This window comes from Hyperoodon ampullatus, assembly GCF_949752795.1.
Source record: "Hyperoodon ampullatus genome assembly, chromosome: 3".
NCBI classification, from domain to species: Eukaryota; Metazoa; Chordata; class Mammalia; order Artiodactyla; family Ziphiidae; genus Hyperoodon; species Hyperoodon ampullatus.
In genome coordinates this window covers 95,695,871-95,719,978 of record NC_136916.1, presented here as the reverse complement: position 1 = coordinate 95,719,978, position 24,108 = coordinate 95,695,871, and the positions used below count along the sequence as shown (strand labels likewise).

At 39.3% G+C, this 24,108-nt stretch overlaps 1 protein-coding gene across 1 annotated transcript in view; it reads right to left on the bottom strand.

The window, feature by feature from the left end:
• The window catches only part of INO80 (INO80 complex ATPase subunit), a gene marked incomplete at its 3' end in the record, with an annotated part of 101,566 nt that extends 96,946 nt beyond the window's left edge, over positions 1-4,620 (bottom strand). Inside the window, exons 1-4 of the mRNA XM_079699619.1 lie at positions 4,456-4,620; positions 4,030-4,199; positions 3,871-3,938; positions 1,831-2,016 (exon numbers count right to left, since the gene is read on the bottom strand). Of these exons, the coding sequence (XP_079555745.1) occupies positions 1,831-2,016; positions 3,871-3,938; positions 4,030-4,199; positions 4,456-4,598 (567 nt within the window). The 5' untranslated portion in view covers positions 4,599-4,620. The remainder of the gene's footprint in view (positions 1-1,830; positions 2,017-3,870; positions 3,939-4,029; positions 4,200-4,455) is intronic.
• Between the last annotated feature and the right edge of the window lie 19,488 nt (positions 4,621-24,108).

The following is a 24,108-nucleotide window of genomic DNA, read 5'->3' as shown; positions in this document are numbered from 1 at the left end:
TCATCAACAAGAAATAAACCATACTTCTACTACCAATAGGTCCCCAGATTTACTAAGGTTTCTAATGCCTGCTTTCCCAGCTCTTAGTCTTATATTTAGTTTGAATAGTCCCCAGCCATCACAATTCTTCAATCTTTGAAGTCTTCTCTCTTCATTTCCCACTAAGAGTCTGACAATATTATAGTGTATTATAGTGTCTTTGTTACCAGAATTCTAACATATGAATAATCTATTTTTTTTCTGTCCAGAGAGCACTTAATCTTTTCAAACATTTCATTCAAATTGACCTCCAAAGCTCAAATTTTGTCTGACCTATTACTAACGGGTAAATACGAAGATAAATAAAATTAGGTAGTCCACTGCAGAATCTCTTTCCTGAATTATAGGCAAATGAGTTGTTCAAAGACTGAAACTAGGATAGAAGAGTGACATGGAGAACTATTACAAGGTCCTCTGTTAAAGCATTCGCACAGCTGTAAACTTAAAATCTGTGGACTTTCCCACATGTGCCTTTTACTTCAATTTTTAAAAGACCAATTATTTTGAGCATCAACTGCCTTAGCACTGTACTTTAAAAAGGAACTCCTTGTCTAAGTCAAAAGTCATACATCTTCATACATCTTACTATTTATTACTTCTACAGGTTTATAACTTTTAGCATATTATTCAAAGCTTTCTGAACTGACTTTGGACCTTAACTAATTGCTGGAAAGTTTTAGGTCTTCAAATATTCTATTGCTCATTATGTACAAAGTGCTACACTCCTGACAAAAATCAGAAGGCGTTTGTAACAGCATTCAAATAGTTGCTACATAAAACTATCATCAATCTAATGTTAGTATGTGAAGAAAGGGAGTTTTTCCAAGATAGGAACACTTCCAAAGAACAACTGCATTAAAAAGCAACCACAAGAATTTTAAATGGTACAGCTGCTTTGGAAAACAGCCTGACAGTTCCCCCAAAGGGTAAGCATAGTGTTATCATATGACCCAGCAATTCTTTTCCTTGGTATATACCCAAGAGAAATAAAAATACCTGTCCACACCGAAAATCTGCAAACAAATCTTCAGGGCAGCATTATTCATAAGAGCCAAAAAGTGAAACAAGTCACTATTCGTAGCTACAATCCATAAAACCCAAAAAGTAGAAGCAATCCAATTAGTTCATCAAATGATGCATGGATAAATAAAACGCACTATGTCCATACAATGGAATATTATTTGGTAATAAAAAGGAATGAGGTACTAATACATGCTACAACATGAATGAACCCTGAAAACCTTATGCTAAGTGAGAGAAGCTGGACACATGTTGTTCCATTTGTATGAAGTGTCTAGGATAGGCACATTTATAGAAACAAATGGTGGACTGATGGCTCTCTGGGGCTGAGGGGAATGAAGAGAATGAGGGGGAGAGTTCCCTGCTGGCCTAGTGGTTAGGATTCCAGACGTTCACTTCTGTGGCCCAGGTTCAATCCCTGGTAGGGGAACTGAGATCCTGCAAGCCACATGGCAAAAAATTTAAAAATGTAAAAAATTAAAAAAAAAAAAAAGAGAATGAGGGGCAAGAGCTAAGAGAATTCTTTTTGGGGTGAGAAAATGTTCTGAAATTAGAAAGTGATGATAGTTACAAACTCTATGAATATACTAAGACCAACTGAACTGTGTACATTAAAAGGCTGAATTTTTTTGGTATGTGAAGTATATTTCAATTATCAGAACAACACAACCACCATCTAAATATAAAGTTAAAATGATGTATTTTCAATTAATATAAACCAGAGGGTAAATACCCAGCATGAAAATCTGAGATTTCTCCTGAAACCCTTACCTCCTTGTCTTTACTATACTTATTCTGGTGAAGTTTCTTATATTTGTGCAGTCGCAACATATTATGAAGTTCTTCTCTGCTGAGATTGAGTTCTTCTTCTTCTTCTTCTTCTTCTTCTTCTTCTTCATCATCATTGTCTTCACTCTGAGAATCTGCCTCACTGGATTCATCACTTAGCAGAATGCTCTGAAAAAGGGAGGAAATGGAAATGGAACCTCTGATGTGAAGCAATTCCTTTTATAATCCAAGGGTTTTTTCCAGATCCCAAAACAATGACAAAAACAGCTGGAGGATAGTCATTCCAGTTTCCCTTATACTATTCTTTACCAATTCATCTAAAACACAAAAAGATACCAATTAAACCTAGTAGTCATGAATGAAAGAGCGTCAAAACATGAGAAATGCTATCAACAGCAACAAGGCTAAATTTCACTTAGTACATATGCTACACATAAGGTAATTTAAATAAATGTCAAATACCAAGGCAAAAAACGTAAACAAAACCTAAAAAACTACTATAGGGCATAAAGGTATAATATAGAAAGCAAGCAGTGATGCCTAATAAAGGGGAAACAACCCCAAAATCCATTAACAGATGAATGGATAAACAAAATGTGGTATTATCCAGATAGCGAAGAATTATTCAGCCATTAAAATGAAGGAAGTAGTACTGACATGTGCCACAACATGAATGAACCCTGAAAACATTATGCTAAGTAAAAGAAGCCAGACATAAAAGGCCACATTTTATGTTTTCATTTATATGAAATGTCCAGGATAGGCAAATCCAGAGACAGAAAACAGGTTAGTGGTTCCCAAGGGCTGGGGAAAGTAGAGAAAGGGTGACTGTTAATGAACAGAGTTTCTTCCTGGAGTGTTGAAAATGTTCTGGAATTAGATAGTGGTAATGGCTGTATTAACTTTATGAAAGTACTAAAAATTATTAAATTATACACTTTAAAAGGGTAGATTTTATGGCATGTGAATTACATCTCAATTTTTAAAAATGTGATGGCCAAGCATAAGGTTACTGCATTCCCAACAGTTGAAAACCTCATTGATGTGAAGCTTATCAGGCCTTTTCCACATGAGCCTTTTCAGGCCTTTTCCACATGAGCCTTTTAAAGGGGCTGGTGATAAAAATAAAAGACTACTACCTTTAAATTACTTTGAGCTCTTCATAAGAAAAGTATAAAATAGAGAAATAATTAGTTTCAATAAAAGAAATGCTAACCTTAATTCAGTCTAGCTAATGACAGTTATCTTGTAAGAGTATAAACAAGATTGTCACTGCCTTGCTTACAAACACTCCAATTGCTTAGCACTGTAACAAGAGTGAAAATACAAATTCCGTAACATAGTGTACAAGGCCGAACGTGATCAGCTAAATAGCCTCAGTTTCTACTATCCTCTCATTTACTGTGCTCCAGCTATACCAACCTCCTTTCTTCCCCAAACATACCAAGTTGCTTCCTTTCTCAGGACTTCTGCCATTGTTCCTTCTGACTGAAATGCTCTTATCTTAAACCTTCACATAGTTCCTTCTGATCATTCAGCAATCAGTTGAAATGTTACCTCTTTAAAGAAACTGTATTTATTTCTTATTTACAGGCTTACTCACTGCCTCCCTACATTAGAATGTAAGCTCCTCAGGGTAGGAACCCTATCTATCTACAACAGTATCTCCCAAGGCAGTATGTGCCAATCAACATCTGTTGAATGAATGAACTACTCAGTGACTAATAAAACAAACAGATTAATAATCCCGATTACAAGCCAGTGAGAGCAAGGATCTTATCTGATATATTTCTGTACTCCCTTGCTCAGTATAGGGCTTCATTCCCAAAAATGTTTGCTAAAATGAACTTCGTTGAGTCCTCTAGATTTTTCTCTATAATCTCTTGAAAAACCACACCCAGAATAAAAGACTCATGTCTAGGAAAATCTCTGCCAATGTGCCATAATTAGTCAGTAACTTATCCTTCTATTTGTAATTTTAGTAGGTTATTTGAATTATAAACATTCTGCCTTATCTCTTACCTTTAGCCACTTTCTGCTTTTCTTCAACTTAGAGAAGTTATATAAATTCCCTTTGTCAGATTTTGTTTCTGTGTAAAGAAACATAGAGAATAAAAAAATGAAAGGACACTTGCCCCAAAAGAACTGATAGTCCAAAGAGGGATCTCACACCACACTGACCTGACTGTAGAACTCCATTCAATGAGTATGTGTTTAACATTCCAGAACTACTTGCTCCAGAAGTCTCACCAAGCAATGAATTTGGAGGTTCTTCCTTAACTTGTATCAAGGGATCCCCAGATTGGGGTAATAAAGGATTATTGTCATCCAGTCCATCTTCACTTTCATCACTATAAATTGAAGAATGGTGAATCCACAATAACAGCTGACCCAGCAAAATATTATAATTTATGGTTAGTAGACTGAACACTTTACAGAAGAAATTGATCCTCTGATTAAGCTGACTGTATTTTATTTGAAAGAAAGAAGGAAAAAAAAAAATCAAACATCCCAAAACCCATAAGATACTTGAACCATAAAATCTACAGGAATGATGGGAATCAGAAATGTGGTGAAACGTTATATTGGGAAGATGGGATACCATACCTAGAAATATTCCTGTTGAAGATGGCTGATGTTTGTCGCAGGAAATGGTCCAACCGGAGGGCCCTCTCCAGGTACTGAAGATAGAGGGGCTTTGCCAGCTCAGTGAAGCCGCCATCGTCCCCGGCACCCAACTCCGAGGCCATAGAACAAATCTGTCTTCATGCACAAGGGTTTCCGACTGCACGGCTGCAGAATGGAGATAAGTAGTGAAAGATGAAATGCTGTTCATTCTCCCTTTATTTTGCCTGCTTGCTATCAATGTGAAGAGAAATCAGACCTTCTAGACACAAGAAGAGAATACAGCAGTCTACAGAAAGACCATGATAAAGCTCTTGTTAGGCATTGCCTCCTAATGCAAATGCAGAAGTTAAAAGGGTGAGAAAAACACCAAACTATAGAAATACTGTCACCTGTCACAATGAAAATTCTTGATACTTTTTTGAAGCAGTGCCTTAAAATTTATACTCAATTCTCTTTCATCTTACAGTTAATAATTACTCACAACTATCCAAATCTGTACCACAAGTTCACTGTTGTACACCTCATAGAGGAGCACATGTTCTCAGCATCACCCTTCAAAACAGCTGCTCCCTTTTTCACTTTGTATTTACATTCATACATATGTGTGAGGTAGTCCACTTACAAGGGAATAGATATACTGGCAGAGTATTTTACAATCCCTTATAAACAAGTCATAAAGTATAAAAATTTAGAGATGATTTAGAAAACCGGAACAAAGAGAATAAAACTGAGGGTGAGAAACCTGAGCATTCTCTTTGCTACCTTATGTTGTTAAGGACAATGTTAGACTAAGAACGTCTTCAACTAGAGAATCAATCAGTGTTAACAACCTTCCCCCCAACTGTCTTTCATGTAACATCTTCTACCTTATAACTGGTTATCTTTAAAGAGTTAAGGGGCTGAGCCAAGATTAAATAATGGGACAACACAGAGCAATTAGCCCACCATCTGACATACAGTGAGTACTCAGTAAATAGTAAATTACTTGTAAAAGTTCATAATCTAATAAATTAAGGTATAATCTTTAAAGGAAACCAGAACATCTTTATCTTAGGTTGTCTTCTTTTTATTACAAATTTTTTTAATTTCCTAATACAATCTTTCTCCTTAAGAGAATGTTAAAAATTCTCTCCCAATTGAGCCACAGATTCAACATAATCTCTATTAAAATCCTAGTAGGCTTTTTTTTCCCCCCAGAAATTGACAAGCTGATTATTAAATTTATATGGACACACAAAGGAATCAGAATAGTCAATATAATTTTGAAAAAGTACAGGGCTTACTCACTTATACTTTCTGATTTTAAATATATCATAAAGCTACAGTCACCAGCACAGTGTGGTACTGGCATAAGGATAACCACACAGACCAATGAAATAGACCTGAAAAATCCAGAAATAAACCCTTACATTTATGGTCAATTAATTTTCAATGAAGGTGCCGAGGCAATTTCAATGGGGGAAAGGACAGTCTTCAACAAACTGTGCCGGACAACTGAATATATAACACATATAAAAGTTGAATTTAGGGGCTTCCCTGGTGGCACAGTGGTTAAGAATCCTCCTGCCAACACAGGAGACACGGGTTCAATCCCTGGTCTGGGAAGATCCCACATGCTGCGGAGCAACTAGGCCCGTGAGCCACAACTACTGAGCCTGCACGTCTGGAGCCTGTGCTCCGCAACAAGAGAGGCCGCGATAGTGAGAGGCCTGCACACCGCGATGGAGAGCGGCCCCCACTTGCCGCAACTAGAGAAAGCCCTCGCACAGAAACGAAGACCCAACACAGCCAAAAATAAATAAATTAATTAATTAAAAAAAAATCTGCACAGCGACCAATGAAATAGGTCCTTTTCTCACTTAAAAAAAAAAAAAAGTTGAATTTAAACCATTACCTCATACCATGCACAAAAATTAACTCAAAATGGATCACAGACCCAGGTGTAAAACCCCAAAATATAAAACTTCTACAAGAAAAAAAAAAATCCTCATGACTTTAGATATGTATTTATAAAGAACTCTTACAACTCAGTAAGAAGATAACTCAATTAAAAAATGGGCAAAAGACTGTGAACAGACATTTTACCAAAGAAGATATACAAGTGGCTTAACAGGCACATGGAGATGCTCAACATCAAAAATTGCAAATTAAGGGCTTCCCTGGTGGCGCAGTGGTTGACAGTCCGCCTGCCGATGCAGGGGACACAGGTTCGTGCCCCGGTCTGGGAAGATCCCACATACCGCGGAGCGGCTGGGCCCGTGAGCCATGGCCACTGGGCCTGCGCGTCCGGAGCCTGTGCTCCGCAATGGGAGAGGCCACAACAGTGAGGGGCCCGCGTACCAAAGAAGAAAAAAAAAAAAATTGCAAATTAAAATTACAGAGGGATACCGCTTTATACCCACTAGAACAGCTACAGTAAAAAGACAAAAACAATTGTTAGGGAAGATGTGGAACTGAAACCCTCATACACTGCTGGTGAAAATGTAAAATATTATAGCCACTATAGACAAATTTGGCAGTTGCTTGAAAATTTGAATATAGTTACCATATGACCTAGCACTTCCTCTCCCAGTTATCTATTCAAGAGAAATAAAAACACATGTCCACCACTCAAAGCCTTTTATGTGAATGTTCACAGCAGTATTATTCATAATAGTCAAAAAGTGAAATAATCTAAATGTCCATCAAATGATGAATGAATAAATAAAATATGGCATGTCTGGACAATGGAATACTATTCAGCATTAAAAAGGAATAAACAATTGATACATGCAATAACATGAACGAACCTCAAAATTTTATGTTAAGTAAAAGAATCCAGACACAGAAGACCACATACTGTAGAATTCCATTTATATGAAATATCCAGAAAAGGAAATCTATAGAGCAAAAAGTAGATCAGTGGTTCACTGGGGGTACAAAGGGGGAGTGACTACCAATGGATACTAGAGATCTTTTTTAGGGGAGGTAGAAATGTAAATCCACATTGTGGTGATGTTTGCACAATTTTGTAATTTTGCTAAAAATCACTGAATTGTATATTTAAATGAGGTGAATTTCATGGTATATAAAATATCAATCTTGGGAACAGTTAAAGAAAAAAGGTTAAGAAATACTTTAGGGCTTTCCTGGTGGTGCAGTGGTTGAGAATCCGCCTGCCAATGCAGGGGATATGGGTTCGAGCCCTGGTCCGGGAAGAACCCACATGCAGCTCCATGCGCCACAACTACTGAGCCTGCACGCACTCTAGAGCCCGTGAGCCACAGCTACTGAAGCCCGTGCACCTAGAGCCCATGCTCCGCAACAAGAGAGGCCACTGCAATGAGAAGCCCACACAATGCAAGGAAGAGTAGCCCCTGCTCACCTCAACTAAAAAGAAAGCCTGCGCGCAGCCATTAAGACCCAACACAGCCAAAACTAAATAAATAAATTAATTTAAAAAAATACTTTAGGGCTTCCCTGGTGGCGCAGTGGTTGCGAGTCCGCCTGCCGATGCAGGGGACGCGGGCTCGTGCCCCGGTCTGGGAGGATCCCGCATGCCGCGGGGCGGCTGGGCCCGTGAGCCATGGCCGCTGAGCCTGCGCGTCCGGAGCCTGTGCTCCCCAACGGGAGAGGCTACAGCAGTGAGAAGCCCGCGTACCACAAAAAAAAAAAAAAAAAAAAAAAAAAATACTTTAAATACTTTTTATAAAAGTCTTTATAAAAGACTTTTTAATAAAAGTCTTTTATAAACGACTTCAATAAATTCTACTTTTCAAAATGAGACCTAACAGGTACCCATTCCAGAAGATTTCAAAGAAACTTGGTTTTAAAAATAAAGCAAAACTACCTTAGAGAATACATATAATTCATCTTGATATACATACATACAAACTAAAGCATATAAAATTGCTGCTTGGAAGACCTAAATAGACATTTCTCCAAAGAAGGCATACAGATGGCCAACAGGAACATGAAAAGATGCTCAACAATGTTAATTATCAGAGAAATGCAAATCAAAACTACAATGAGGTATCACCTCATACCCATCAGAATGGCCATCATCAAAAAGTCTACAAATAATAAATGCTGGAGAGGGTGTGGAGAAAAGGGAACCCTCCTACACTGTTGGATGGGGTTCCTTAAAAAACTAAAAATAAAGTTACCATATGATCCAGCAATCCCACTCTTGGGCATATATCCAGAAAAGACAAAAACTCCATCATCAAAAAGTCTACAAATAATAAATGCTGGAGAGGGTGTGGAGAAAAGGGAACCCTCCTACACTGTTGGATGGAGGTTCCTTAAAAAGCTAAAAATAAAGTTACCATATGATCCAGCAATCCCACTCTTGGGCATATATCCAGAAAAGACAAAAACTCTAATTCGAAAAGATACATGCACCCCAATGTTCACAGTAGCACTATTTATAATAACCAAGACATGGAAGCAACAGATGAATGGATAAAGAAGATGTAGTATACATAAACAATGAAATATTATTCAGCCAGAAAAAGAGTGAAATATTGCTATTTGCAGCAACATGGATGGACCTAGAAATTATCATACTAGTGAAGTCAAATAGAGAAAGACAAATATTATATGCCATCACTTACACATGGAATCTAAAAAATAATACAAATGAACTTATTTACAAAACAGAAACAGACTCACAGACATAGAAAACAAACTTATGGTTACCAAAGGGGAAAGGGGGGAGGGGGATAAGTTTGGAGTTTGGGATTAACAGATACACACCACTGTATCAAAATAGATAAACAACAAGGATTTATTGTGTGTGTGTGTGTGTGTGTGTGTGTGTAACTGAACCACTATGCTGTACACCTGAAACTAACACAATATTGTAAATCATCTATAGTTGAATGAAAAAAAGAAAAAAAGGTGTTGCTTGGCACCCTCCTAAGATTTTATTACAAAATAACTGATATCATGCTCGGGCTTCCCTGGTGGCGCAGTGGTCAGGAATCCGCCTGCCAATGCAGGGGACACAGGTTCGAGCCCTGGTGCGGGAAGATCCTACATGCCGTGGAGCAATTAAGCCCATGTGCCACTACTGAGCCTGTGCTCTAGAGCCCGCGAGCCGCAACTACTGATCCTGCGTGCCACAACTACTGAAGGCTGTGCACCTAGAGCCCGTGCTCTGCAACAAGAGAAGCCACCGCAATGAGAAGCTCGCGCACTGCAACGAGAGTAGCCCCCGCTTGCCGCAACTAGAGGAAGCCCACGTGCCAGCAACAAAGACCCAGTGCAGCCAAAAATAAAAAATAAATTTATTTTAAAAAATTGATATTATGCTCTACCTACTTAATTTAGCTGATAATAAAAATGGTCCTAATTAAGGAGGTATGAAGGTATGACTACAAAGAAATACTGGGTGATTCAAAAGGAACTACTTTTTTTTTTTTTTTTTTTTTGGTGGTACACGGGCTTCTCACTGTTGTGGCCTCTCGCGTTGCGGAGCACAGGCTCCGGACATGCAGGCTCAGCGGCCATGGCTCATGGGCCCAGCCGCTCCGCGGCACGTGGGATCTTCCCAGACAGGGGCACGAACCCGTGTCCCCTGCATCGGCAGGCGGACTCTCAACCACTGCGCCACCAGGGAAGCCCAAAAGGAACTACTTTTTAAAATAATTCCTTAGTATCTGGGCTGCATAATAACATGAAGTCAAAACCAATTTGTCCAGGAAAGATCAGAGTTACTTGTATGGTCTTACAATGCTCAATGTGCCCCCTGTGACACCAAGTACACATCAATCCTATAGTCTGATTCTCCCAGAGTCACCTCTGTAGCATATCACCATTGATAGTTGAAATAGCAGCCATGAAATAGCACTTTCTTATTTCCACAAGGCTAAAGGAGGAGGTGCATGAAGTTCATGACATATCTCCACAAGAAGTCTTATGATGATATCTGGAGAGTCAAGGAATATTTTTAAAGTGTTTGATTAGATTTTTACTGTTGTAAAATATACATAACATAAAATTTACCACTTTAATCATCTGTAAGTAGAAAATTCAGTGGCATTAAGTACATTCACATGTACTCACACACCCAGACTACTGCTGCCTAATTTGGCTTCCCACCTCCAGGTACTTCTCCCTCTGATCCATCTTTGCAGCTACTTCCAGATCAGTATTCCCAAAACATCACTCTGATTATGTTGTTATCCCACAGTAGCTTTCCAAAATCCAATGAAGTCTAAATTCCTCAACCAGAGATTCAAAGACCTTTATCATCTGGCTTCAAGCTACTTTTCCAATTTTACTATTTCCCTATACTCGACACAAATTAAGAATACCCTGAAAATGTCTCTTAACTTCCTCTCAGATCCATCCCAATATTCACGTGAAGAGCTCTTTAAAACTCCTCCAACCACAGGGTCTTACTGCCATTTCAAAGGATTAATACATGATGTTAGAGCAATTCACCATTGATTGGCCTGGTCCATACCCTGAACTCTGGTTCTTTAATCTTGATTATCCTGCAGCTGGACTATGATCACCCTTTAGGTCCCCTAACTAAGCTTGATATCCATGGTAAAGTGTCTGCCTTCAAATCATACTCACATGTATCAGACTTACCTACCTGTATCCATATATGGTCCTGGACTGAACTGCTTTGCACTCTCTAATTACTGCTATGCCTTTATGGATGCTGTCTTACCCTTATCCTATGAATAATGTCTCTGTAAGAAGAGTCTCACCAAGCTGAAACGAAATCCTTCAAAGTCAAAATGAGTGAAATACACTATTCCAGTAAACACTTTTAGATTATTCTTAGCTAAGACTATTCTCTTCTTTGAACATCTGTATGGTTATTTATGGAAAGCATGGCACTTATATGATCTTACAGTCTATTAACTGTATGCATGCACACCTTAGCTCCCTTACTAAACAAACTTACTAAACTATTTGGGCAAAGAGTCCCTATCTCATGAATCTATTTGGTTCTGATATTTACAAATGACCACATTAATTTGCTTTTCAAAGCACAGTCTTAAATGTCAAGGCTACAAAACTCTAGTTCTAATGTTACTTTCTGTATAAAGACAATCTGTAGTCAATGACCACAGGTCTCTACTCATATCCTGGACACCTGATTTGGGGACAAAAGTTTAAATAAGACAAATCAAAAGATAACAAAAGTCGGGTAACTTAAGCAGAATGTGTTCAATCATTCATTATCCATCCTTGTTGAACAAGAATAGGAGAATGCATGAACTGAGTATCTTTCAGGGAATCCTCCTTAATATCTGTCTCTCAGGCAAGCCTAAATAAGTATGGGGAGGTGAGAGATCAAGGTGTTACTTCTAGACAAGAACCTGAAGGACACCTGCATCAACTGCCAATTCTTAGCTGAGGACAGAATTTCCATCTTTCTCCAAATGAAAAGCCTAACAAAGATATCTACTTGGAGGGAAAGCCATCCTATCTCTGAATAGAGATGAGCTAAGAGGCACCGTTCAAACAGTAGCCTAGTCTAAGAAACTGTTTTTAGTTTGGATTTTAATTATTTTTTAATCTTTTTTTCCTAACAGCAATGGTTAAGAACATGATATATCATGACCACCTAATAAAACACTCAGTCACAATTATGACCATTAAGTATTTGTCCTAAGACCTACACATTTAGACTTTCCATACTTAACGCTATTTTCACTTCTGATTTCTCTTTATAAATGCTACCCCAAATTGGTTTCATACCAATCATTTAGAGAAGCATTTCCCAAATTTTGCTTCTCTGAGTATGACGTCAAGATATTAACAAATGACCATGAATATTAAAAATATTAATGCATTGAAGTCAGACTTAAGATTCTTTAGTCTTCAATATGCTAATGTGCTCTTAGTCTCTCTCCAAGAGGAATTCCCAACTTATTTGACCATTCTACGGCAAAATACTCATTGAAATATCTCAGAGAAGACCAGATTGAGACTCACTGAATTAGTCAGATATCTAAAGAGAGTTCAATCATAACTGCCTTTAAGAAGTAATTCCTGGGGCTTCCCTGGTGGCGCAGTGGTTGAGAGTCTGCCTGCCGATGCAGGGACACGGGTTCGTGCCCCGGTCTGGGAAGATCCCACATGCCGCGGAGCGACTGGGCCCGTGAGCCAAAATTACTGAGCCTGCGCGTCTGGAGCCTGTGCTCCGCAGCGAGAGAGGCCGCGATAGTGAGAGGCCCGCGCACCGCGATGAAGAGTGGCCCCCGCTCTCCATAACTAGAGAAAGCCCTCGCACAGAAACAAAGACCCAACACAGCCATAAATAAATAAATAAATAAATAAATAAAGCAAACTGTCAACAAGTAAAAATAAACACTATTATAAAAAAAAAAAAAAAAAAGAAGTAATTCCTGGCTTCCCTGGTGGCGCAGTGGTTAAGAATCTGCCTGCCAATGCAGGGGACACAGGTTCGATCCCTGGTCCAGGAAGATCCCACATGCCGCGGAGCAACTAAACCCGTGCGCCACAACTACCGAGCCTGCGTTCTAGAGCCCGCGAGCCACAACTACTGAGCCCATGTGCCACAACTACTGAGCCTGCACTCTAGAGCCCGTGCTCCACAACAGGAGAAGCCACCGCAATAAGAAGCCCGCGCACCACAAGGAAGAGTAGCCCCAGCTCTCTGCAACTAGAGAAAGCCGGCGAACAGCAACGAAGACCCAGTGCAGCCAAAAATAAAATAAATTAAATAAATTTTTTAAAAAAGAAGTAATTCCTAAATTTATCAATACTAGCACAGAAAAGCCTGAGTAAAGGTACAGCTCTTATGGGAACAACTATAGCTTTAAAGCATTTAAAGGACTAAAGACAGTCTGTAGCAGGTTATAGGCTGTAGCTCACAAAAAAGGCCAAGTATTAAGGTAACAAAATAACTGGCTTTCCCACCTGCACTCCCCCATAACTCAGGCAATCTGTGACCCAAACCTACTACGACTGAATGTGATTTGCTGAATCAGAGCTACAGGCTACACTGATAATTTGCAGAGCTATGGCACAAATAGCAGGATCAGGCCAAATAAGTAAACTCCATATTTTAAAAGACAGAAATAAGACCAAAAAAAGAATGGAGATGCTATTTTCACATGAATATTAAAGCAACATTTCACTCATTCAGCTATTCAATTGCTGAACTCTAAGTGTAGTGTAGAAAAAGATATTTCCTTCAGAGAATTTAGTCTAATAGGGAATTTAAGGCTCAAATAACCACAATAAAAAGCACACATGGGAAGTCACTTAAGAGACATACAGATAAAGTGCCATGGGAATTCAGAAAAAAAGTATTACTCATGAGTGTCAGACTATGTTTAATGTTAAGTGAGGAATGTGCATTATTTACACACACCTACAACTCTGAATGAGGAAACAGCAGGTTAGGATATGGATTCTTCTGTATGATCAAATGAACAGAAAACGAGAAGTGTGATGAATACAATCATCTAAAATTTAATGCTTCCAACTCCCCACAAAGAAAAGCCCATGCCTAATGGCTCTACCAGTGAATTTTACTGAACATTTAAAGTAGAATTAATACCAATCCTTCACAAACTCTTCCAAATAATAGAAAAAAAAATTCTATGACACCAGCATTACCTTGATTTCAAAACCAGGCAAAGACATCAAGAGAAAACTACAGTCAGCCCTCCATATCCACAGATGCAGAGCCCACAGATATGGAGAGCTGACTCTACCATTTTATATAAAGGACTTGAGCTTCCACAAATTTTGGTATCTGCAGGGGGTCCTGGAAACAATTCCCCATGGATACCGAGGTATGACTATACAGACTAATATCCCTTTTAATATAGACACAAAAATCCTCAACAGAATACAGGTGACCCTTGAACAACATGGGGGTTTGGGGCACTGACCCTCCTTGCAGTTGAAAATCCACATATAACTTTACAGTCAGCCCTCCATATGTGCAGTTCCATAACTAAGGTTCCATATCTACAGTTCTGCATTCATGGATTCAATCAACCATAGATGGTGTAGTAAGCAGTTATTGAAAAACAATCCACATATAAGTAGACCCATGCTACAAACCACATTGTTCAAGGGTCAACTGTATTATATGCTGAAAGTAGCAGCATATAAAAGGAACAATACACCATTACTAAGGTAGAATTTATCCTAGGAATGCAAGGTTGGTGTAATATCTGCAAATCAGTCAATGTGTTATACTGCATTAAAGCGTAAAACCCACTTGATCATCTCAACAGAAACAAAAAAATGATTTGACAAAATCCAACACCATTCCAAAATAAAAACACTCAACAAACTAAGAACAGAAGGGAACTCCCTCGGGACTTCCCTGGTGGTCTAGTGGTTAAGACTCGCCCTTCCACTGCAGGGGGCACAGGTCTGATCCCTGGTTGGGGAAATAAGATGCCACATGCCACACAGTGTGGCCAAAAAATAAAATTAAAAAAAAAAAAGGAAGAGAACTCCCTCAACCTGATAAAGGACATTTATGAAAAACTCATGGCTAACATCAGACCTAATAGTGAAAGACAGAATGCTATCCCCCTTAAGATCAGAAACAAGACATGGTTGTCTGCTTTCACAACCTCTATTCAAAACTGACTGAAGATTCTAGCCAGGGCAATTAGGAAAAGGAAGGGAGGGAGGGAGTGCAGGCACCCAGCTTGGAAAGAAAGAAGTAAAATTATCTCTATTTATAGATGACATGATCTTGTACACAGATAGATAATCCTAAGGAATGCACTAAAAAAAATGATTAGAACTAATAAATAAGCTCAGTAATCTTGTAGGATACAATATCAATATACAAAAATCAATTATATTTCTATATACTAGTAATGAACAATCTGAAAATGAAATTAAGAAAATAATTCCATTTACAATATCATCAAAAAGAACAAAATACTTAACAAAAGAACTACAAGACATTGTTGAAAGAAATTAAAGAACTAAATAAATGAAGACATCCCATGGGTCATGGATCAAATGATTTAACATTTTTAACATGTCAAAAATACACAGATCAAATGTAATTCTTATCAAAATATCAAAATCCAAGCTGCCTTTTTTGCAGAAATAGACAAGCTGATTCTAAAATTCAGGGAGAAACTTCCCTGGTGGCGCAGTGGTTGGGAATCCGCCTGCCAGTGCAGGGGACACAGGTTCAAGCCCTGGTCTGGGAAGACCCCACATGCTGTGGAGCAGCTAAGCCTGTGCACCACAACTGCTGAGCTTGCGCTCTGGAGCCCACAAGGCACAACTATGAGCCTGAGAGCCACAACTACTGAAGCCCGTGCGCCTGGAGCCCATGCTCCACAACAGGAGAAGCCACCACAATGAGAAGCCTGTGCACCGCAGCGAGGAGTGGCCCCTGCTCGCTGTAACTAAAGGAGGCCCACACGCAGCAACAAGGACCCAATGCAGCCAAAAATAAATAAATAAATTTTTATAAAATTCAGGGAATTGCCTGGTGGTCCAGTGGTTAAGACTCAGCAATTCCACTGTTGTGACCTGGTTTCTATCCCTGGTCAGGGAGCTAAGATCCTGCAAGCCATGGCATGGCCAAAAGAATAAATAAAAATAAAATAACATTCATATGTAAATGCAAGGGACCTAGGACAGCCAAAACAATCTTGAAAATGACAAAGTTGGAGGATTCATACTTCTGATTTCAAAACTTACTACATGGGGCTTCCCTGGTGGCGCAGTGGTTAAGAATCTACCTGCCAATGCAGGGGACACGGGTTCGAGGCCTGGTCCAGTAAGATCCCACATGCCGTGGAGCAGCTAAGCCCAGGCACCACAACTACTGAGCCTGCACTCTAGAGCCTGCATGCCACAACTACTGAAGCCCACGCGCCTAGAGCTCGTGCTCCGCAACAAGAGAAGCCACCACAATGAGAAGCCCGCACGCCACAACAAAGAACAGCCCCCGCTCACCGCAACTAGAGAAAGCCTGCGCGCAGCAACGAAGACCCAATGCAGCCAAAAATAAATAAAGATAAATAAATTTTTTTTAAAAAGAGAGAAAAAAACAGGTGGAGACACAACTCACTTAAAAAAAAAAACTTACTACACAGCTGTAGTAGGTATTAAGATGTGTGGTGCTGATGTAAGGCTAGAAATATAAATCAGTGGAACAATTGAGAGTCCAGAAATAAACCTTTACATTTATAGTCAACTGATGTCCCACAAGGGTGTCAAGATAATCCAATGGGGAAAGAACAGCCTTTTCAACAAATGGTGCCATGACAACTGTACAGTAACGTGCAAAAGAATGAAGCTGGAACTCTTCCTTACACTACACACAAAAATTAACTCAAAAGAGATCACAGACCTAAATTTAAGAGCAAAATCTATAAAACTCTTAGAAGAAAACATAAGGGTAAATCTTCATGACCTTGGATGAGGTAATGGCTTCTTAGATATATACCAATAGCAAAATCAACAAACGGAAAAACAGATAAACTGGACTTAATATCTTTAGTGCTGTAAATGATACTATCAAGAAATTGAAAACTCACAAATAGGAGGAAATATTTGCAAATCATATATCTGATAAGGGACTGATACCCAAAATATATTTCTAAAAGCTCTTAAAACACAGTAACAAAAAGACAAGTAACCCAATTTAAAAATGGGCAAAGGGGACTTCCCTAGTGGTCCAGTGGTTAAGACTCTGAACTTCTACCGCAGGGGACGTGGGTTCAATCCCTGGTCAGGAAACTAAGATCCCACGTGCCACACGGCACAGACAAAAAAATTTTTTAAAGACATTAATTAATTAAGAATGCCAAAGGATGTGAATAGATATTTCTCCCAAGGGGCCATTTCAATGGCTAATAAGCACATGAAAAGATGATTTAACATCATTAGCCATCAGGGAAATACAAATCAAAACCACAATAAAGGGCTTCCCTGGTGGCGCAGTGGTTAGGAGTCCGCGTGCCAATGCAGGGGACACGGGTTCGAGCCCTGGTCTGGGAAGATCCCACATGCCACGGAGCTACTAAGCCCGTGTGCCACAACTACTGAGCCTGCGCTCTAGAGCCTGCAAGCCACAACTACTGAGCCCATGTGCCACAACTACTAAAGCCTGCGTGCCTAGAGCCCATGCTCCACCACAAGAGAAGCCACGACAATGAGAAGCCTGCACACCACAATGAAGACTAGCCCCCGCTCACCGCAACTACAGAAAGCCCACGCACAGCAACAAAGACCCAACACAGCCATAAATAAATAAATAAATAAATTTATATTTAAAAAACCACAATAAAACCCACTAGAATGGTTATAATAGAAAAGATAGATAGTAACAAGGGTTGACAAGGATGTAGAGAAACTGGAACACTCATACATTGCTAGTGGGAATGTAAAATGGTGCAGCCATGTGGGAAAAGTCTGACAGTTTCTCAAAAGGTTAAACATATGTTAACCTTTGACGGCGCAAATCCACTTCTAGGTATACCCAAGAGAAATGAAAACATAGGTCCACAAAAAAACTTAGACATGAATCTTCATAGTAATATTCACAATAGCCAAAAGGTGGAAACAACACAAATGTCCACGAACTGATGAATGGATTAATAACATGTGGTATATCCATACAATGGAATATTATTTGTCAAAAGAAAGAGATGGAATACTAACAGATGCTATAACGTAGATGAACCTTGAAAATATTATGCTAAATAAACAAGCCAGTAAACAAAGGCCTCATACTGTATGGTTACATTTATGAGCTATCCAGAAAGGCAGCTCTATAGAAACAAAAAAATGATCAGTGGTTGTGTGGGACAGAGGGTTGGGACAGCGGTTAAGTGGGGAACGGGGTGTGACTGCTAATAAGCAGGAGTTTCTTTGGGGGCTGATGAAAATGTTCTAAACTGACACTGAGATTAACTGTTCCAACTCTGTGAACATATTAAAACCAATGAATATACTAAAACCATATATATTTTAAATGGTGAATTTTATCAACTGGGAATTATATCTCAATAAACATGTTAAACTGTGTCATTTCTGCACAGAAAAAAAAATAGTTAAAAAGTAAATGATAGGGCTTCCCTGGTGGCGCAGTGGTTGAGAGTCCACCTGCCGATGCAGGGGACATGGGTTTGTGTCCCGGTCCAGGAAGATCCCACATGCCGCGGAGCGGCTAGGCCCGTGAGCCATGGCCGCTGAGCCTGTGCGTCCGGAGCCTGTGCTCCCCAACGGGAGAGGCCACAACAGTGAGAGGCCCGCGTACCGCAAAAAAAAAAAAAAAGTAAATGATAAATTGTGAAAAAATATTTGCAACACTTTACAAATTTAAATCTCATATAGAGGGTTCTTACAACATTCTAACAGTAGCATAATACCTCCAACACATAGAACCCACCCAATAATTTTCTGTTTAAAAAGACTGTTACTATTATTATCCCACTTACAGATAAGGAACCAAAAGCTTACACATGTTAAGTAACTTGCTCAAGGTCATACCACTTAATACGGAATGTGGATTTGAATCCAGACAATCTGACTCCTGAGTCCTCACCTGTAACCGCTATAAGACTAGAAATTTATTATATAAAGGGAATCATACTGCATGTATACTTTTGTGTCTGGATTCTTTTTCTTTTAGTATGCTTTTGAGATTCATCCATGTTACTACATATAGTTCACTCCTTTTTGTTGCTGAATCAGATTCCATTACAAGAATGAATATAACCACAATTTGTTTATCTATTCTCCTGTTGATGGATATTTGGGTTTTCGTTTCTCTTTGGGTAAATTCCTAGCAATGGAACTGCTAGGTCATAGGTAGGTACATGTTTACCCTTATAAGAAACCACCAAGCAATTTTCCAAAGTGGTTCTCCTATTTTACACTCCCACCAACGAGCAAGAATTCTACTTGCTTCCCATCTTTGTCAACACTTGGTATTATAATATCTCACTGTGGTTTTCATTTGTACATCCCTGATGACTGATGAAGTTGAGCATCGTTTCACACGCTTAATGGCCATCTGTATAAATTCCCTTGTGAAATGTCTGTTAAAGTTTTTTGACCACATTTGAGAAAATTTTAGTCTTCTTATTACTGAGTTATAGAAGTCCTTGATGTATCATAGATGTAATTCTTTTGTCAGATATACGTATTACTATTACATCCTTAATATACATTCTCCCCTAATTCACCTATAGATTTCTCAATCAACTCCCAGAAGGGTTTTTGAAGAAACTAACAAGCTCCGTCTAAAATTTATATGGGGACTTCGCTGGTGGCACAGTGGTTGGGACTCCATGCTCCCAATTCAGGGGGCCCGGGTTCAATCCCTGGTCAGGGGACTAGATCACACATGCATGCCGCAACTAAGAGGTCTCATGCCACAACTATGGAGCCCATGAGCCACAACTAAGGAGCCTGCCTGCTGCAACTAAGACCTGGTGCAACCAAATAAATAAATATTTTTAAAAAGTAAAATAAAATAGGGCTTCCCTGGTGGCGCAGTGATTAAGAATCCACCTGCCAGTGCAGGGAAAATGGGTTCGAGCCCTGGTCTGGGAAGATCCCACATGCTGCGGAGCAACTAAGCCTGTGTACCACAACTACTGAGCCTGCACTCTAGAGCCCGCAAGCCACAACTACTGAGCCCGAGCCCGTGCTCCGCAATAAGAGAAGCCACCGCAATGAGAAGCACGTGCACTGCAGTGAAGAGAAGCCCCTGCTCACCACACTAGAGAAAGCCGCGCAGAGCAACGAAGACCCAACGCAGCCAAAAATAAATAAATAAAATTTTAAAATCAAAAGTAATTAAAATGGATTAAAGTAGCAAAATATAAAAAATACAGGGGGAAAAATAATTCAAATTCCAAAAGAAAATACGTAATTCTGTACAGTATAAATATTGACAAGAAACTTAATAAAATTCTCATTTAAACCATTTTCTTCTAACCAAAAAAACTTGTATCATTCCATTTAGCTGAAATAAAGGTTACCAGTGACTTCTTTCTACTGCTATTAAATATTATATACAGATAGTTTATATTTTATAAACTATTAAAATATCTTTTAGCAATTCTACAAAAAATAATCGGGGAAAAAGTTTTTCATGAATGTTTTGAGAAAGAGTAAGAGTAACTAGGATCTATTATTTCCTGCCCACCATAATTATACAACTTTAACAAAAAATAAGCTCAATGGCTCAGCCAAAAAACAGTTCTGCATTCACTGAAATGTTTCACATAATCTTAACCATAAAAAAAGCTTTCAAAGCCAGTCTCAGCTCAAAGTAAAAAGTCTCGTTGTGGCATGATGAGAGGAGAGGACAAGGGATTTAACACTGAATAAGAGCACACTAGTGTGAGTTTTCTGTCCTAGGTGCTTTAATAATACTAGATCGGGGGCTCCCCTGGTGGCGCAGTGGTTGAGACTCCGCCTGCTGATGCAGGGGACATGGGTTCGTGTCCTGGTCCGGGAAGATCACACATGCCGCGGAGCGGCTGGGCTCATGAGCCATGGCCGCTGAGCCTGTGCATCCGGAGCCTGTGCTCTGCAACGGGAGAAGCCACAACAGTGAGAGGCCCGTGTATCGCAAAATAATAATAATAATAATAATAATAATAATAATAATAGATCGTTTAATCCTCACAGTAATTTAAACCGTATTCTCATTTTAGTTAGGTTAATTAACTTGCCCAAGCTAGAATTAGAACTTGGATGTATTATCAGTGACTCAAAAGCCCCAATTCTTCACCACCCAATTCCTTACCACACTCTGCTATGATAAAACAACAAAAAGACTAGGGTGACCCCACCTCCTAGTTGGTTTGCCCACAACAGTTCAAGTTTATGCCTGTTGTCTGAAACATAATTACTAATAGTCTCTCTCTTCTCACTTCCAAAAGTATCCACGTTTTGTTTGAACACATTACTGTTAGAACAATAAATTTTTGGTCACCCTACATGTGGCAAGAGGTAAATAAATCATTAAGCACTCTTTATATATTCTAGCTGAACCTAAACTTTCCATTCAAACCATCCATATTCACTAAGAAGCTAAAGAAGCTATGTACAAGAACTGAACTAAACAGCAGGAGGGGAAACCTTGCCTTCAAAGAGCATAGGCTGATAGAGCCCTCAACTTTGAGGCCAGAAACCACCTCCTCAACCAAAGGAATAGTTCCTTACTGTAAGAGCGTGGGAACAATTTAATAAGCCCAGAGTTCCCCAAGGCACAAAGTTTTTTTTTTTTTTTAATTTATTTATTTTATTTATTTATTTTTGGCCATGTTGGGTCTTCATTGCTGTGCGCGGAATTTCTCTAGCTGTGGCGAGTGGGGGCTACTCTTCATTGAGGTGCACGGGCTTCTCACTGCGGTGGCTTCTCTTGTTGCGGAGCAAGGGCTCTAAGCACACAGGCTTCAGTAGTTGTGGCACGCGGGCTCTAGAGCGCAGGCTCAGTAGTTGTGGCGCACGGGCTTAGTTGCTCCGTGGCATGTGAGATCTTCCTGGACCAGGGCTCGAACCCGTGTCCCCTGCACTGGCAGGCGGATTCTTAACCACTGTGCCACCAAGGAAGCCCAAGCACAAAGTTTTCAGAGACAAAAATTACCCCTGCATTTTTTTTTTGTTTTTTTTTTTTTTGGCCACACTGCACGGCTTGCAGGATCTGAGTTCTCCAACCAGGGATTGAACTCGAGCCACGGCAGTGAAACAGAGTCCTAACCACTGGGCTGCCAGGGAAGTCCCTACACCTGCATTTTAAATGGAATGAAGAACTCCTGGCTAAAAAAGGATGGCCCTTTCAGTGAATTCTAAAATGGCAAAGAGAAGATATTTTGGCTTACCTCATAGGTACATTGTGAGAAAGAAAAAAGTGCTTATCCACATTTTCCCTTCCCTACTTTTCTTTCCTCACTGAAATCAGAATACATACCAAATGAAATATGTTTCCAAGGATAACAACAACAAAAAATCAATTACAATGCATTGGCTTTCTTCTAGGTAAGAACAATTTCAACTTCCTAGAAGAGTATCTTCACCAAGATGGAGAACAAATTACTTTTTATCAGAATAATAAAAGAAATAGCTTACTAGCACAACTGCCTCCAGGGAGTTCTGTAGTATACACCACAGACACAGCATCAAGTTTAATCTCCATTAAGCATCTAGGGTGTAAATATTATTAAATCAAAAAATATAAAAGAGGGCTTCCTGGTGGCGCAGTGGTTGAGAGTCCGCCTGCCAATGCAGGGGACACGGGTTCATGCCCCGGTCCGGGAAGATCCCACATGCCGCGGAGCGTCTGGGCCCGTAAGCCATGGCCCCTGAGCCTGCGCGTCCGGAGCCTGTGCTCCGCAACGGGAGAGGCCACAACAGTGAGAGGCCCGCGTACCGCAAAAAAATAAAAAATAAAAGGGAGGAAATGTTTCCTGAGGTAGCCAGTGGACCTTTCACATGATAACTTTTTTTTTTAACTTGTTTTAAGTTAGGCTATGTTAGAGGTCCCTAATATATTTCATAACTCTTCTGGTGAATAGCACCCAATCTGAATTAATAACAATTTATCAAATTAAAAATTTGAAAACACTGCTAAAGATCCCTCTTACTGAAGAATCAGTGACTTCAACAACTTGTACAGCTAAACCCATGAAAACACTTACCTTTTTCAGGGAATGAGATAGCTGAGAAAAATATGCTCCTGTAAAAGAGAAACTAAAGGACTGAATCCACAGCCCAAAAATGTTGAGCAAATGAGTTCATTCCTCAGTGAAGTTAACATTAGCTTATTTGATAGATATTTGTGAAAATACAGATTCACACAAAGAGCTGCACTCATTTAGTTATCAGTTCCATATAGTTAACTGTCCAGTATTACAAAAGTGATGGTGAGAGTTTATTATTGAGAATAAAAACTAAGAGACATTCATAAATAGCCAATATTACAAAATTCACTTTTCTATTTAGTTTTCCTATACTAAAAGTCAGTTTTCATTTTTGGAGTGAAGACACTAACTAGTGTGGGTGGTAACAGAGAAGTTGTCTAAAACTGTGTTCTCCATAGGAAGTCTGAGAAATCAAAGTTCAGGTAATTCATCCTGGGGACGAAGCATCTGTAAATAAGCATGAGTTGAATTGTACACTAAACAGATCTTGCTTTTCAACTGTCAGATATCTTGGTCACTTAGACATGTGATGATTTTATTAACACCAAATATAATTACTCTCATTATCTTCACTATATAATATACACAGTTAATTTGAACAAGGCAGGTATGTTTACATCAAACTAGGCGTTCAATAAACACTTTTTCCACTATTCAAGAAGCCTGGGGGTGGGGGGACTTCATCACAAAGTATTCCAACTGGGAATCCAAATTTTTGATTTTGTTGTATCAAATGCAACTGTAATAAGGAGACTATGCACACACTTTCTATTGCGAGCCACATGCCAGAATATTTTATTTGCATATACACTTCATATATACGTTCACATATTTTATCCTTTTATGACATAGATACTACTATAACCCCTATTTTACAGACAAGAAAAGTTAAGCTTAAGGTCCCCCCAAAGGTCACACAGCCAAAAGTGACAGAGCCAGGATTGGAATCCAAGAAGTCTGACTCCAAAGTCCCACATACCTAACTACTCCAATATTT